Consider the following 14,825-nt stretch of genomic DNA (forward strand, 5'->3'; position numbering starts at 1 on the left):
TATTATTTAACATTAAAACAATCAATTGATATTAATAACACCATTATCACCGACAGTCAGTGCATATTAAATGAGGCACTTTAAGGAAAATAAAATACCTTTAGCACTTTCTTATCGACAAACAAATTGCAGCTGACATTACAATGTTCCGCGTCTCTAGAACGAAACGACAGTGGACTGAGAAAAGGTTGAATCTTGACAAATTAAAACCAAAAAATTGCACCTACAATTAATTTGTATTCATCATTCTTCAAGGCAATTTAGGCCCGAGTATATATATAAAAAAAAATCTGTAATTTTTTTTAACAAAAACGAGACGGCCAAACTAATGCTTTGAAAATGGTGCCATCTGCATGCTCATTAGTTGTAGATTGATGGATGCGATGATTAATTCGGCTTACTCAGTAGTTGAAGGCAGGAGTTCAAATTAGAGAGCTTAATTTCTCCCGTGGAACATTGCATGGACTCCCTTCGAATTCAAAATTAGGTCCTAATCTTTGGGCTTTCTGTTAAAATATCAAAGGTGATTTTTTTTAAATCCACGAATAAGTTGGTATTCAAGCTTATTAAGACATACGGTTACGTATTGATACTGTGAACGAGCAAACGATATGCTTGTCTAAGTGGTTCCTAATCTTTTGTATTGTACGCATTTTAAGCTAATGTTCGATCTGTTTAGCAGATTTTCCGAAATTCATTTAAGGTGTGCTATCAGCATCATGTCATGAGAGAAAAAATATCCATTCGGAACTCTCGCATAGAGCAGCAACCCATGTAAGGGAATGGTCAGTGGAATCATGTGCTACAGATCCCTTCAATTTACTACACCCCATTCAAAAGATGTTCATCTCATGGCAATTCAACTTGTTTTTCATTCGCAGAGCTGCAATGTGGCCAAATTAAATGAAACCCCATATTTGTTGTGATGGATTTTTTTCACTTTTCTCTCTATCCATTGGTAACTAACTGGGCTGACACTATAAACTCGCGACACTTCATAACCCAGTTTAATAACGGGCGGCCGAAACCCATTTTGAAACCCAGTGGTACCAACTAAGTTCTCTGACCCCGGAGCCATCCTTCACCTAATAGAATTCATGGATTTAATTTTAGGAAAACGTATATTGTGACTGGACGTGTGTCTGTTGTGTAATTTGTGGGTAGCAGTGACGTCGTCGTAGCTGGCCAGCTCTGATAAAAACCCCGCGCCTTGAGTTCGATTTCTAGCCACGGCTTATATCAGTGGCAAGTGATGTTAGCCGTGGTGATTAGATGTTAACTACCTTACCTGGTATGCAGAGGGTCGTCGTTGGTTCGATCCTGACCCTGACGCCTGTTGAATATTTAGAGTTTGCATTTTCTCCGCGTGGGCTTTTCTGCGGGTCCTCTGGTTTTTCCCTCCACATTTAGAATCATCATACGTTTAGAGTATTTGGATGATATACATTTCCACTAGATAATCCACTTCTTTGAGCTATCATTTGTGGCCAGGTTGCGTCTGAAAAAGAGCTATATAGCTCAGTGGGCCTTACCTGGTAAAATAAAAAATAGTTTTTTTTTCAGTGATATCAGAACCACTCCTGGACCTCTCCAAGCCTAAAATGAGTACCTCGTGTGGTGTGCCAACAGTACTGGGGAGACATGTGGTCACGTGTGATATGTTGACCACATGCCCCCCTCATGCGCTGTTCCAGCCTTAATCTTTGTCTTTCTTTGTATGATTAAATCAGCAACTTTACAAAAGTTTAGTTTTATATTGCAGTGGACCACCACTGAAAATGATTCGCTAAACCTACAGCTTAGCAAGTAAAACGAGGAAAAAGAAGGCATCATCGTAGCCCTGTAGTGTTAAGGGGAGGGGCTGAACCCTCTACTGAAGGTTTCAAAAATTGTATTGTCAATTAAGCAATGGGAATCGTAGCCTTTCCTCGTTCACAATGCAAGCGACAGGCTAAGCAGATTGCACGATAGACACAATGCAGATTGTATTGTATCATTGGTCATTCTGTCCAACGTTGAACGTTTGTTTACAGAGCGCTCAACTTTTAACTGCATTGTGCACTCCCCCCAGAAGTATTGCAATCCCTGGCACTCCACTTTGAAACAAGGTAGCACTGCAGGGTTGCATCATCAGCGACATCAATCGTAATCCACCACCACCAGAAACACACTTCATTTGGCCCATCATCGTGTTTGATTTTTCCCTATCGGGATGTGAGAGTTATTGAGGCAAACTGCCAGTTGGCAGTTTGCCTCAATAACTTTGATTCGTGTCTAACATGAGAATGTTTTTGACAGCAGGATGTGAGACAGTGAACTTCGGTTGGCAGTTTGCAAAATATATTTGGTCGTGTGTTTTATGTACCCCCCCCCCCACCACTACCACCTCAGGTTATCTACAAAAATAGCGACCAAAAGCTGGAGCTCTCTAAATTGGCCAAGGAAGGCGAACCGAAAATGAAAGTTGTCGGGGAGATCTCCTTCACCTGCGAGAATGTCGCCGCTCTGGACCCCATTACCTTTGAGGCACCCGAGGCTTTCATCACGCTGCCAAAGTGGAAGACCAAACGCACGGGCTCCATCTCGTTTGACTTCCGCACCACGGAGCCCAGCGGCCTCATCATCTTCACCCAGGGCAAAGTGAGCGAAGTGAAGGATAGCAAGGGTCTGCGGAGTAGGAAAGGCGACTTTTTTGCCATCGAACTTTTCGATGGCCACCTCTTCCTTCTGCTGGACATGGGCTCGGGCACCATCAAGCTCAAGGCGACGGAGAGCAACGTCAACGACGGAGAATGGTACCACGTTGACTTCCAGCGAGACGGCAGGACAGGTGAGGCCCGTTCGCTATTCAGCGTTTCGCGGCTGTCCGAACGAATTACGCTCGTCACAAGGTAGGTTTGTAATCTATGTCATCATCATCATTATTTTTTTCTCTGGGTCCTCTAGTTTTTCCCTCCACATTTTTAATCAAGGTGCGTCCAGATTATTTAGATTATTTTGCTGATATAAACGCTTTCCATTTCTTGGCTGCCACTCCCTTATTATTCTTGACCATTGTTTATCATCCCTTCTTTTGTGGTCCCACCTAAGACCACTTCATTTTCTTCATCTTAGAATGATGGCATTGACTTGCTGCCCAACGTATTGCAAAATAACCCAGTGACCCATTATTGTTACATTTTGGTTAATTTACATTTTGTGGGTATACAAGTGCATGTAAAGTCCTTGTGTTGGATGCGGGCCTCGACACATCATGAGGGCCTCGACGCATCATGTAGGCTTGCGGGGGTTATTTGACTTCACCACGTTGGTCAGTGGGGGTTAATGAAGGGAGCGGGGGGCATGGAAGTGGAGCACAACAATACTTGTTGCTGCCATGCCCCATGCTTCCCACCACAGTAGCAGCAGTAGCAGCAGTAGCAGCTGTTTATAGCAAACTGCATGCGCCTGCTGGCCAATCCATCCAAGCGCCATCCAGAGTCAACCCTGGCTAGCTTTCTAGATCGGTTGCATTGACCTTGAAATCGGTTGCATTGACCCCCTGAGGATAGTGAACTACAGTAAAACCTTGGATTGCGAGCATAATTCGTTCCGGAAACGTGTTTGTAATCCAAAGCACTCGTATATCAAAGCACTCGTATACCAGTTGTGATCACGTGATGCTCGGCAGACAAAGCATATACGTACTACTCGTATTGCAAGACCTCGCTCGTTTATCAAATTAATATTTAGTTAAAAACATTTCTCATCTTGCAAAACACTCGCAGACCAAGTTACTCGCAATCCAAGGTTTTACTGTACTTATATTTTTAAACAGCCTGGATCTTTTGGACTTTTAAAATGAGCTGGTTGAAAGAATTTTTAATTTGTTAAAAAATAAATAAACATGACATTGTGGTAGAATCCCCAATATCAGATGCTGGCTTCGTGTCTCATGATGTCAGTGGTGAGTGATATCTGAACCGACCCTGTGGGCCTCCAATTCTTTCATCAACCCGTACCGACCAGCATGGTGTAGTATGATCAATCACCTCCCCCCCCCACGACCGACATGTTCCACTGAGGCCTAAATCCAATAGTGGATTGATAAAGCACTGTCAATTACTTATTGGTACCGTTAAATACATCTCAAGTCAGCTTGGGCAGGACACGTTGTTGAAAGAGACGATGGTCGATGGTCAATAATAACAATTATAGCAGAGGCCAAGGAATAGGAATGCATCCAAGAGGACATCCACCACCGACGGATTGCAGTGATTGAATCAGTCCGTGTGCAGGTGCTGGATTGTTTTATAACATGATCTTGAGAGATGACAGCAGCTTTGGGGGGTGGGGGGGGGTGGGAGCCTTCATCCAGCAGTGGATTGACCTTGGCTGTGAATGAAGATGAAATCCCATTGCGGTATGAATCCACATGGTGTTGCAGTGACTGTATTATTTCCAGCATAGCTCTTCTTAAGTAAGCACCGCTGTCCATTATCGAGTTTTGTTGTTGTTGTTTGGGTTAGATCGCGTAAATATAAATGCGTCAATAAACCCACCTGATGAGGCTGGTTGTCATCACCGGCAAAACATCGTGCTGGAATTGTAAATGTTGTGGGTTTACTCTCCAACAAACCGGTGTGCTGAACTCGTAATTAATAAGCATGTTTTTTTTTTAACGTGACAAACATTACTAATTGGTTGTCGGGTGGTGCCGAGTTTAACGGCGAAATTTATATTCACGCGATCTAACCCCAAAATAAAAATCTCTATTGCTGATAACATTGGTCGTGAAAGCCGTCGTGTTTAGTGCCATTGTGTTGTTGTCTACTGCTGCTGCCTTTGTTGCTGCTTCTGCCGCCACTTTAGGCAGCATCTCCGTGAACAGCCAGCGCAGTCCGTTCACCGCCGGCGGAGACAACGAGATCCTCGACCTGGACAGCGAGGTGTTCTTGGGCGGGCTTCCCGAAGACAAGGCGGACCTCCTCCTCCCGACCGAGCTGTGGTCGGCGCTGCTCAACATCGGCTACGTCGGGTGCGTGCGCGACCTCTTCATCGACGGGCAGAGCAAGGACGTCCGCCAGCTTGCCGAGCAGCAGAACGCCGCCGGCGTCAAGCCCTTCTGCGCCAAGGACTCGCCGAAGCAGTGCAGCTCCAACCCGTGCCGGAACCACGGCGTGTGCCGCGAGGGCTGGAACCGCTACGTCTGCGACTGCACAGCCACCGGCTACACGGGGCGCTCCTGCGAGAGAGGTGGGCGACCGGCACGGCAGCGGCAATCTCGGCTTGACGAGCCGTCGGCGTTGGGGGGGGAAAGCGGCTCTGCCCGCAAAGTGAGAGGCTCGCTTCGGCTGCCGTGGGTTCTTTTTTTCTTTTTTTCTTTTTTTCCAGCTGGATAATCCGTTGCAAGCTGGAAGCTTTGATAACCCGTCGCCCGCTTTTTTGCGGCATGACAACCTTGCAGTTGCTACCACTGCTGCTGCTGCAGCCGCTGTTGTCGATGCTGCCATATCGAAAGCTCAAAAGGGGAAGCGACTTACGCATGCAAACATCATTAATGGCAGTGTTTGCTTATTTGCTATTTTAATTAACAGCAAAACATATGCGTGCCTAATTTAAAACGCTCTATTTTATGTTATTTAAAATGTGTCGTGTTCCCCAAGGAGGTGCGGTTAAAACGCAGAAATCTCCTCTGTGCTGATCTCGTGTATTTAAATCGCTTAACATTTTGGAGAAAAGCACATTTAAAACTTTGTTTTTAATTGTCAAGAGTTTCAGTAAATACACTATCACAACAACGGCAGTAATCCCAATTGCCATAAAAAATGGAATTCCATCTTTACAGCAAAAAAATATAAGTATTAAGAAATGTTGACACGTAATTATTGATAAGCAGTATTTTCTGCAATTGCTTTTCACATGGCTATTTAAAAATTTCCATTAGTTCTTAATGAGATAAATTGGAATAATCGGCCCCCATCTTCATTGTGTTCACTATGAGGGTGTTCATTTAAAATGAACTATTTCAACCTTATATAGGTTTTATAGTCTTCAGCAGCAAAATCATGATCATTGTCATGAATCATGCTCAATCTCCTGGCGAATGAAGAACTCTCCACAATGTTGCCATCCCTAACGGTCCTTAAATACCATAATCCATTTCACTTCTGCACATGAACTGTTCGCATCACTTCATCGAGGGACCGGACGACAACCTTATTATTGCATCTCATTTTATATTTATAGAGCGCCTTAGCTCAAGGCGCTTTACACAGTTTATAAAAGCAGTAACGAAAAAAATATTGAGTTATTTAGATGGCAGGGGCGTTCAAGGGCCGAGGAATGAGTGACCACAACAGAGGGCACCTAAGGGGGTCACGACAGGGTAGGGGAAGGGACTGGAAGGAGTGGAGGGTTGCTTGACTTTACAAAAATAATCTGTAAAGCTTGGCACCGCACAAGGCTGCTGGGAGCATCAATGACGCTGGCATACAAACCTCCCCACGTCAGCCCTGACGACATTGCCGGACAACTACTGAGCCATTGACGAGCACCGATTGACAAAAACACAGGATGGCGAGTTTTTCAAGAGGCACTACTGCACTCGCGACCGCTGCCAAAAAATATCCACATTTTATGGTCCTTTCTCAATGGGGGGAGTAGATGCTGGTATTTCCCAGATGAAACTTGCTAAAGCTGCATGCCTCGATGAGATGTATGCGGAATTCACCAAGAACTTGAGACGACGAGCGAGAAAATGCCCGGCCACTTTCCCCACCGACATCCACTCCTCAGGCGTGGTACCAAAGGAGTGCCAAGAGGCTACAATTGTAATGCTTTTTTTAACCCAGAAAGGACGCATAGGATGCTAAAAACTACCACCAGATTTCCGTCAGCGTTTGTTACAACGCTAATGGAGTGTCTCCTGCTCCAAAGGCTAAAGCCTACACTTGAAGATATATTGTCCTCAATAAACAAGCTGATTTAAAAACCGGCCAAAATTGCTTTGATCAGGTGCTTGCTTTAACAAGTCACATTGAGGGTGGCTTTGAATGTCAGCTCAAAACAGCAATGGCGTTCATCGATCTCTCCTCGGAATCTGATACTGTATGGTGGAAGGGTCTCCTGTTGAATCTTGCAACAACTGTGCCTTGCCGCCCGACAGTCAGACTCATCATAAAAATGCTGAACTACCGATGGTTCACCGCCCACCTTTGTGAAACTACCAGAAGCCCACGAAGATTGAACAATGGATTCCCGCAGGGTTCTGTTCTTGCCCTGTTGTTCCATCTCTACACCGTTGACATTCTAAACAAAAACTAAACTATTTTTTATTTTACCAAGTCAGGCTTACTGAGCTATATAGCTCTTGTTTCCACGAAGTGGCTTATCATGTGGAAACTTGTAGCAGCCAAATGCTCTCAACGCACATTTCCAAAATGATGGAGAAAAATCCACACGACCACCACAGGGTCGGGATCCAACTCACGACCTCCTGTATACCAGGCGAGGTAGTTAACATCTCGCCACCGTGGCATCCTAGCGACATCCTCCTGCAAGTTCACATGAAGGAGTATGAACTTCAAGAATTGGAGCTTTAAGCCAAATGCCTCCAAGAGTGACGTCTTCATCTTCCACGTGAGCAACAGCCAAGTCGCACAAAACACTAAATGTCGACTTCTGCGGTACACCGCTAACAAACAACCACCACCCCCGCTACGCAGGGGTTACCCTCGAGCAGACGCTCACCTACCGCCACCACGTCGAACAAGCCAAGAGGAAAACAAACAAAAAACCACGAGTGAAGAGTCTTCAGACAACTTGTGCGAACGTGGGGAAGCGACGGCCGCACTTTCAGGATATCGATGCAGTGCTGCGCTCCAGTAGGGGAATGGCAGCGCTCGCACAAACCTTGTCGATACCGATATCAATGGGACACTTCGTATCACCAGCAGCACCCTGAAGGCCACCTCTGTGGCTCTCTGTGCTGGTGAACATGGCCCTAGCCTACATCAGATGCGGTTCTGCGATGATCCAGGGGTAGCACAAGATTATAGACGTCACTCTACTGCTCCAACAAAGACCTCAAACAAATTCTAGATTCTAGATTTGAAGCTTTCGTGACTGCAAGGTTTCATACTCTTAGGTTTTTTTCGGTAAAGTCACGTAGGTAAAAAATTAAAATAAATAATACAAATAATAGAAATAATAATAGAAATAAAATAATAATTCACGACGTTTCGGAGGCAAAAAAATCCCAAGAGTATGGACCTCAAACAAAACCCATGCGCTTAAGCTGAAATCCAGGAAAACTTTCTGGATGCGCGCCTCCACTCTAGCATCTGAACAATGAAGACATCGGCACTGGCTGAATCGTGGGCAGCTATGAACGTGGCAAACGAGAAAACCTCATGGAGGACCCGACTGTGGAAGAACCGGGGTTCCCTCTTCCCTCTTCCACCACGACCTTGCTTAACAGCGCTCGAATGTAACATGGGAGATGACGCACACCATCTCATAAATTTTTAGATCAGAGAATCGCTGAGCTGTGACTGTGGTGAAGTCCAAACGATCAGACACATCGCCAACGAATGTACCATCCGTGCAATATCCTGGCAGTAGACGCTGCAATCCATGCAGCGTCTACTGCCTCCTTTGATTGATTGAAAAAAACCTAGCATTCAATGATAACGTTTCAAAACTGTTGTTTTTCCCTCCTGCCGTACGAATGCGGCGATCATTATCTCAGTAATATTCTTCTTCTATATAAACCAATATTTTTACATGTAAAATCGTAAATGTAATCTAATCTTGACCATGCCAGCTACAGCATAAGTAATACAAAACTTTTTAAATATTTTTATATACTTCCAGCTTTCTCGGCCTGCATCCATTTATGTTTGGTTCCTTCTGTACAGATTGGATTTATAAAATGTCTAAATACAACTGAATACGTAGAAAGTGTCTCAATACAACCGAATGCTAATATGTACAGACCAGTCCATATACGGCTCCTTGCAGAAGAGACCAGAACAGTCCATATTTATTTCGTAGATGTGCAGTCACACGCTAAGGTTAACAAAAGGCCTTGAGCCTGCACATGAACAAAAGCCACGGAGTCAACAGCGCGGATGGTTGGGGGAAGGGAATTCCAGACCACGAGAGAAAATTACTGCAGTGAGTAGAGTTAAACAGCTTACATTTTTGGACCCATACTTGAATAGATAAAACGTAGTGTTTTTTTTATTAATGGCACAGGTGTTTTTTTAAATTAATGGCACAGGTGTTTTGTATACAAGATTGTAATTACAGTGGTCGGTACGTTTCCTTCATATATCCGTCTCTGCACATGAGAAATACAAGTATTTCTTGCACAACCCATCGGCCGCATGACGTTCTGGAAGTGCATCATATCAGCGGAATTTATTCCATCCAAGAAAACTCTGAACCGGTTTCACCACACAGTGCCTCCTCAGGTGAGAGTCAGTCTTGCTTGAATCATTGCTGGCCTGAAATATGTGCAGGTCACCAGCACTTGGCCAACCTCTTCTTAACGCGATCGAACCCAAAAAAAATACCTGTATTATGGATGATATTGGTCGCGAAAGTCTACCACGTGTTAAACTGACTACCCTCTTCTTTGCTACTCTTCTCTGCTGGAAGAGATGGGAGTACCCATAACTCAACCTCAACACACGTCACCTGCCAATTGACAAAGTGTGGCGTCCACATTGCACTGCTGGATGGACAGAGGTTGGGGAAAGGGGGGGAGGAGGACATTTAAGAAACTTACCCCACTGATTCAACTGCCGCATCGGGAGATCGAATGTGTGTAGGCATGCATGTTTGAACTTCTTTCGCACCATACGTAGCCAACCGTGCTAATCGGAGGTGCGGGGGAAAAGCAACAAACTAAAGCAGTTCGAAATAAATGAGTTTCCAATTTAGAATTTAACCGACAAATCTCCGGATTGCAAGAACAGCGTGCAAATTGTGCTAAACACCACTGCAGCACATTCATGTATTAAACACGCACGAAATAGAACGTCGACATTTTAGTAAACAGTTTCACACGTGTGCATATTTCTTCGTATTTTTTCTTAGCCATGGCTCACTTTCACTTTGGGCTCAGCTCACGATGCTTAGGGGAAAAAAAAGACCTCCCCAAACATTTAACGTTTAGTCGGTGCATTCTATTGTCTTGTGAAATATACGGTGCCCATAAAATATCTATAAAGTACAGTATTTGTAGCCTGTATCATTAATTCAGGTGACACATCCACTGCCAGAATGTTTGCCCTCTTGCTATCAAATGGTAAATCGTAGTTATTTATAGTGTGGTGTTAGCACAGCCGGAAAACAAAAACGCCGATATCATCAGCTTAAAATAAAACAAGCTATTTAATTATTATTCTTACCGGCACATGCGATGTTGTGAAAAGTAAATATTCAGACTTTAGAAGAAAAAAAATCAACCATATCTGATGAACGTGTGGTGGGCGGGCGAAAGTTATATTGCCATTTTTTTATTTCCATTATTCATTTTTGTGCTGTGTCTGGCATTGATAGACCGCCATTGTTAATTGCTTCATGTCATGTGACCAGAAATACCACTGTTCCTTTGTGCTCTTTTATTCTTGACAAGGGCGCCTATCACCTCAATATGTCAGCCATTTGGAAATAATGGCACGCTGCGAGGCAGTGATTGACACTGGTGGCCACCGGTGGATAATAATTTTGTGCAGTGGGGGCCCACTTAAAACGTCCTGCACGGATGCAGCAATAAGAGATCACCATGGGGAATGGGATGCTGCGGTTGGCCTCAGTGCAGGTCGTGGCATGGCAGAGTAATTGATGTGACACGTGAAAGTGGTGGGGGGGGGGGGGTTGCTGGTTGGATGATGGGGGACAGTTATGCACGCCGTTTGGACCCGTGTTTACCTGTGCCGAGGCTCTGTGACCTGACCCCGGGAGAAGTGCTGCAATCTGGACCCTCACTCTTCACGGGCTGAAGTCTGACCTTAGCTTAAGACACTGACGGCTAAGAGGTCGGTGCCAGCTAGATGTGTGTGAGCACGAGCTGCAAATGCCTCTGCCCCCCCCCCCCCCACACACAATTTCGTTCGTTAAATGGACACGAAACGTAGGAATCGAGTGGCGGAGTGTGGGAGGCGGTGGAGGCCCGCCCGTGGGCCTCTGGCGATGTGGCACCCACAGTGCACCGCAGCAGTTCTCGCACTCTGCGGCTAACACTGCTTTATGGTTTTGTTCCCTGTCACGTCCGCCACCTTTATATCTATTTTGTTCACCATTATTACTAAGACGATCGACTATTTGGTTTTTGAGCTTGCGGTTTGCAGGTCTCATCCTCTTACTGTGGGAAGACGCCCCACCATTTTGTAGCAGAATGATTCATTGACAACTGCAAGGGAAATAAAATAATTGAAATAATAGAGAACATAATTTGCAGCCTGTTGTCAATTCAGTGCTGGATGAAGGCCACCTTCATGCCCTGTCTTTAATGACAGTTGTGTGCTGATGGTCAGTGCTCGTTGTTGAAGGGCCAATTCAGATACCACTTGTTACTGATCTAAGTTGTGGTAGGGAATGGAATTCGGGTCGCTGGGTTCGTAGTGCAGAGCGCCAACCGATTCACCACCACTCGTCAACATTTAGCAATGAAGGCAAAGAGTTACATTACTTATCGTCTGTGAAAATGGACAACTTTCTCAACAAAAAACAACAACTTTTCAAAAACAACATTCTACGTAAAAAAAGTACATTCATTGCATTCAAATGTGTATTTATTCTCGAATAACCCACTCTTGTGAAAACGAAACAGCCAAAAAATCTCAGTAAAAAGCTTATAAATGGTTGTCATCAAGACATAATTGGAGTTGATTTTATGTTCCCAAGCACATTGTTATAGATGCATACAGTAACAATTTAAGGTATAATGGGCATGCGTTTTTGTGATTAATTATAGCCTTCTATTCACCGCTGAAGGCGCCAACGCTCGGGGTTGTGAGCGTACAATTACTGTACAGCCACAGTGCAGCTGGTCTCACAAGCACTATTCATTGCGTATTAAATATATTTTGTACAAGCCGTGTTGTTCGCGATGATATTTTGCATTCTCTATTCAACTAAATCTTTTACAAAGTGCTGCTCCTTGCAGAAGAGCCAATGCCACGGACGGTTGTACATGAAGATAAATGTGAAAGGTGCTGCCGTGATCGAACAGTTAGCAAGCACACAAATTTAAGTCAAACGGAGGTTTTGATTTAAATTTCAAACAGAGGTTTGACTTAAATTTTAACTGCAAGGGATGGGGCAGTTTTTTTTATTCTCCCCCCCCCCCCCACCGGCCTCTGTCCACCAATGAAAGGGTGCACCACTACATTTAGTCGAACGGAAGGTCACGTGTGGTCGGGTAAAAATATGGATACTCTCACCTCTTCCAAGAGCTCTGGCCAGCATAGAAATGTATGCCAAATTATCTCGAGATGGGACTTTCCAGAGCCATCTCGAGTAGAGGCCCCCTACCTGCCAGCAGCAAGCAATTGCAAGGTTGCACAAAAGAAAAAAAACTAAGAAAAAACACATTCCGCCCATTCTACATTATCATCGCGTCATTGAAATGCCACGTGCCTCTGTGGTTCTGCCGTTCTGAATGCTGTGCAGAGATTTTCGTGAAATAACAAATGTAGAAGACGAGGCCCTCTGCTGCCAAGCGGCCTGCGTGAGGACGGTGCCCATAACGTGGGAATGTTACCGTGGCTCCGAGATGGAATTTTCACAGCCGAGTGGCCCTCTGGACTAAATTCAGCAACTTGGAAGTCCATAATTACGTGGTGCAATATGAATTGAAACATTTAATTCGGCGAAGCGGTGATATTTTTTTTATTCAAATGCAAACCAAACGCGAATTCTAAAATTAATTCATGGCTAATTTGCTACACTCTCTTAACTTCGCCTTGCATATCATTGTTGTGCATTAGCAAGCATGAAAATTTAACGACATCGTAAGGTAGGGAGGGGGTGGGGTTATTTTGCCAAGTGAAAGGTTGCAGTGCTTCAGTCGCGATCCTATTTTCTCGAACATCAACTGCGTTGCATTATTCTGGTTACGGCACTGCGAGCGTTACTGGATTCATGTTTCATGGTCAGCGCACACATTTGCGCTCTCAGAGTCGACTGATATATCTCAAATGTAACTCCCAAAAAAATATTAACCTGTCATGCTGAAACTTGACACCTAAAATCAAGTGATCATCGTGGACGGTGCCGGTGGCTACATCGTGAGCAGCAGAGGGAATTTCAGCAAAATCAATTGTTGTACCTTATTTCTATGCTCTCATGACTTTGCTGCCTGCCATTGCCAACCCACACTGACCAGCATGGTGAAGTATGGTCAAATAACCTCCACGATCTGCACGGCATGATGATGCCATCATTCAGCAGTGGATTACCAAAGAGATGCTTCATGCACACAGTGCATGTCAAACGGTGTCACATAATTGTTGTTTGCAGTAACATTATTAAAGTAATTTGTTGACCTCACAGTGTATGCTTCACAGTGTATAAGTGTTGACAGTGACACTGATACGTCTAATATATGGATTGTCGTGAGGGAGTCACTGAGTGATGTAAATTCTAATGCTATTATAGATGGAATAGAACGCTAAATGTGGTCCACATCTCTACATACAAACATAGCCGTGTTTATGCCTCCAAAATTAAAATGGCAATTTTTTGGGAATAATTTAGTATTTCAACGTAGCCCTGCAAAGGTGTGCAGCTGAAGGTTTTGAAGGTTTCTAAGAGTGTGATGCTAAAGCCAATAGAAAGCAGGCGAAGCTGACTACCATTGATATGACAGAATAATACAAACAGAGATGTAGCCCTGACACTGCTCGCTTATGCCACTGCTGGTGGTGGTGGATCTTTAGAGAGCTCTTCTTGAGGGTATTTGGCCTAATCTTCCACCGTTGGCCAGTAACAGTACCAAACTCTCACCAACATTGACTCGTTGAAGTGTTTCTGTAAGAGACTTCTTGATCCACTATTCATATGGTTTATGATGAAGACATTGGTTTGTTGCATGTACAAATACATGAGTGTGTACAAATCTGCACACTGCTCCTTTATGTATTAGGTGGGGACCAGTAAAGTTTCTGATATTTCTAAATAGCCACGGAGTCATATTTGATATTTTGCCTTAGTCAACTGCAAGCATGGCTTCAGTGTCATTGGAAATTTCTTTTGGCTCGAAATTAACATGTAGCCTATTTAATGGTTCGCTGAACCTTCATTATTAAAGTCTGAAAAACAGTTGTGCCTTGGGAATTCCAGGAACTTTGCTTGAAATAATCTGTCTGTGTGGAGTAAACACCTCAAAACCAAACTTTAGTTTTACAATTCGCTGACAACATAGTTTGTGTTCTGCTGTTGATTTTGTACTTAAAAATCCACGGAACTAAATATGCTTGATAAGTGCCCAAACTGGAGTTTTTCTGTTTGCTTAGCCAGGACTTGAATGTTAAAATGTATTGTTTTATATTTGAGGAAAAATTATTAACTTATTTACAGCATCTAATTGACACTTTGGTGCTGGATGCATCTGAGCGAATGATGTATATTATTCGCTTAATTTGCCTAAAGTTTAGCTCTGATAATTAAAACTATCGGTTTGACTGTCTTGCAATGATCGTTACTCTCATATACAGAGAGTGTGGGAAAGTGCTGCCCTCGATTGTGTGGACCAGAGGTCACTGAATGGAATTCAAAGGTAGCTCTGTAATATCCCCTTCCGTGAGCAGTTCTCTAACATGGAGGGTTGA

General features: G+C 44.0%; 1 protein-coding gene across 23 annotated transcripts in view; it reads left to right on the forward strand.

The window, feature by feature from the left end:
• The window catches only part of LOC133341416 (neurexin-1-like), a 395,989-nt gene that overhangs the window by 123,768 nt on the left and 257,396 nt on the right, over positions 1-14,825 (forward strand). For all 23 annotated transcript variants that reach the window (XR_009755044.1, XM_061550005.1, XM_061550006.1 and 20 more), the window contains 2 exons: positions 2,392-2,830; positions 4,852-5,235. Coding sequence is in view for 22 of the 23 variants with exons in the window: in XM_061550005.1 (XP_061405989.1) it covers positions 2,392-2,830; positions 4,852-5,235 (823 nt within the window). In the remaining variant the exon portion in view is untranslated. The remainder of the gene's footprint in view (positions 1-2,391; positions 2,831-4,851; positions 5,236-14,825) is intronic.

The sequence above is a fragment of the Lethenteron reissneri genome, chromosome 11 (assembly GCF_015708825.2).
Source record: "Lethenteron reissneri isolate LAM-NWPU_2019-01 chromosome 11, ASM1570882v1, whole genome shotgun sequence".
NCBI classification, from domain to species: domain Eukaryota; kingdom Metazoa; phylum Chordata; class Hyperoartia; order Petromyzontiformes; family Petromyzontidae; genus Lethenteron; species Lethenteron reissneri.